General features: G+C 41.6%; 1 protein-coding gene across 1 annotated transcript in view; it reads right to left on the reverse strand.

Moving 5' to 3' along the window:
- Window positions 1-690, reverse strand: part of LOC103582555 (retinitis pigmentosa 9 protein-like) — a 6,558-nt gene extending 5,868 nt beyond the window's left edge. Inside the window, 1 exon segment of the mRNA XM_008564108.1 lies at window positions 181-690. Within this exon segment, the coding sequence (XP_008562330.1) occupies window positions 181-190 (10 nt within the window). The 5' untranslated portion in view covers window positions 191-690.
- Between the last annotated feature and the right edge of the window lie 472 nt (window positions 691-1,162).

Here is a 1,162-nt window from a genome sequence, read left to right on the forward strand (position 1 = left end):
GATGGGGAACTGGGAGGAGACATAACTAGGGAATGCATATACATGTTCCAAGGCAACAAAGGGAAACATACATCTTCGTGGAATTTCAGTGATTATGGACATTGCTCAGGCACTGAGATCCGGGAACAAGGAAGTGGTGAGGAAAGCTGGAATGGATGAGACCCTTGTTATTTCTCTCACCTGTTTTCATCCTCTCAGAACCACCTGGCCTTGAGGCAAATCAGGAAATTACATGGCAGTGGTGAGCTAAATGAGACCCTGTCTTTGGGTATTATAAGCAACTCCAACCAAGGAGGTCAGAAAGCATGAAGAGGGATTACAGGTGAGATGAGCCAATTTTTCTCCAGGCTGACACCTACAGAAAATAGGTAGTGAAAGGGAAAGAAAGTTTATTTTTATTCGAGGATTGGATATAGGAAACCATTGATAAAATTGAAGTATTTTTATTGATTGTCTCTGAGCTGCCCCATCCTCATCTGCTCCACTACTTAAAGTTTGGGGGAAAAGGACTATACTGTCTTACTGGCAAAAGTCAGGGGATATAAAATGCAATAAAACATGGATTGAGGTGTAGATATCTAGAAGATACCGTTTCTGCTCAATATTCTCTTACCATTAAAGGAAAGGTAATCCTCAAAGCAAAATTGACAGCAAAATTGACAGCAAGAAGGAGATTATTAGAAATCAGAGAATCAGGCCCTACCCCCCAAAACTAATATACAACCTGCATTTAAAGATTTATTGATATTTGTAGACATATCGAAGTTTGAGAACCACTTTTCTTTTCTTTTCTTTTTTTTTTTTTTGTCCTTTTTGAGACCAGCCACACTGCGAGCACACAGGTCATTCCTATATAGGATCCAAACCCGCGGCGGGAGCGCTGCTGCACTCCCAGCCCCGCACTCTCCCGGGTGTACCACGGGCTCGGCCCTGAGAACCACTTTTCTAGTTAACAATAGAATAAATAAACTCAGTGAAAGTTTGTCTAGGTGTGTGTGTCTTTTTTTTCCCATCTGGTAAGGGTCCAAGCTTTGTGGGGCCTGAAGCTTATATCTCCTGGGGCAGGGAGACAGCAGGAAGAAAAGCTGTTAAGGAAAAGACATACAAAAATATATTTTTGCCTTGGAAATTTTTACAACATAGGACCATATGAACACATTGC

This window comes from Galeopterus variegatus, unplaced genomic scaffold (genome assembly GCF_000696425.1).
Source record: "Galeopterus variegatus unplaced genomic scaffold, G_variegatus-3.0.2 Scaffold16715, whole genome shotgun sequence".
Classification (NCBI taxonomy): domain Eukaryota; kingdom Metazoa; phylum Chordata; class Mammalia; order Dermoptera; family Cynocephalidae; genus Galeopterus; species Galeopterus variegatus.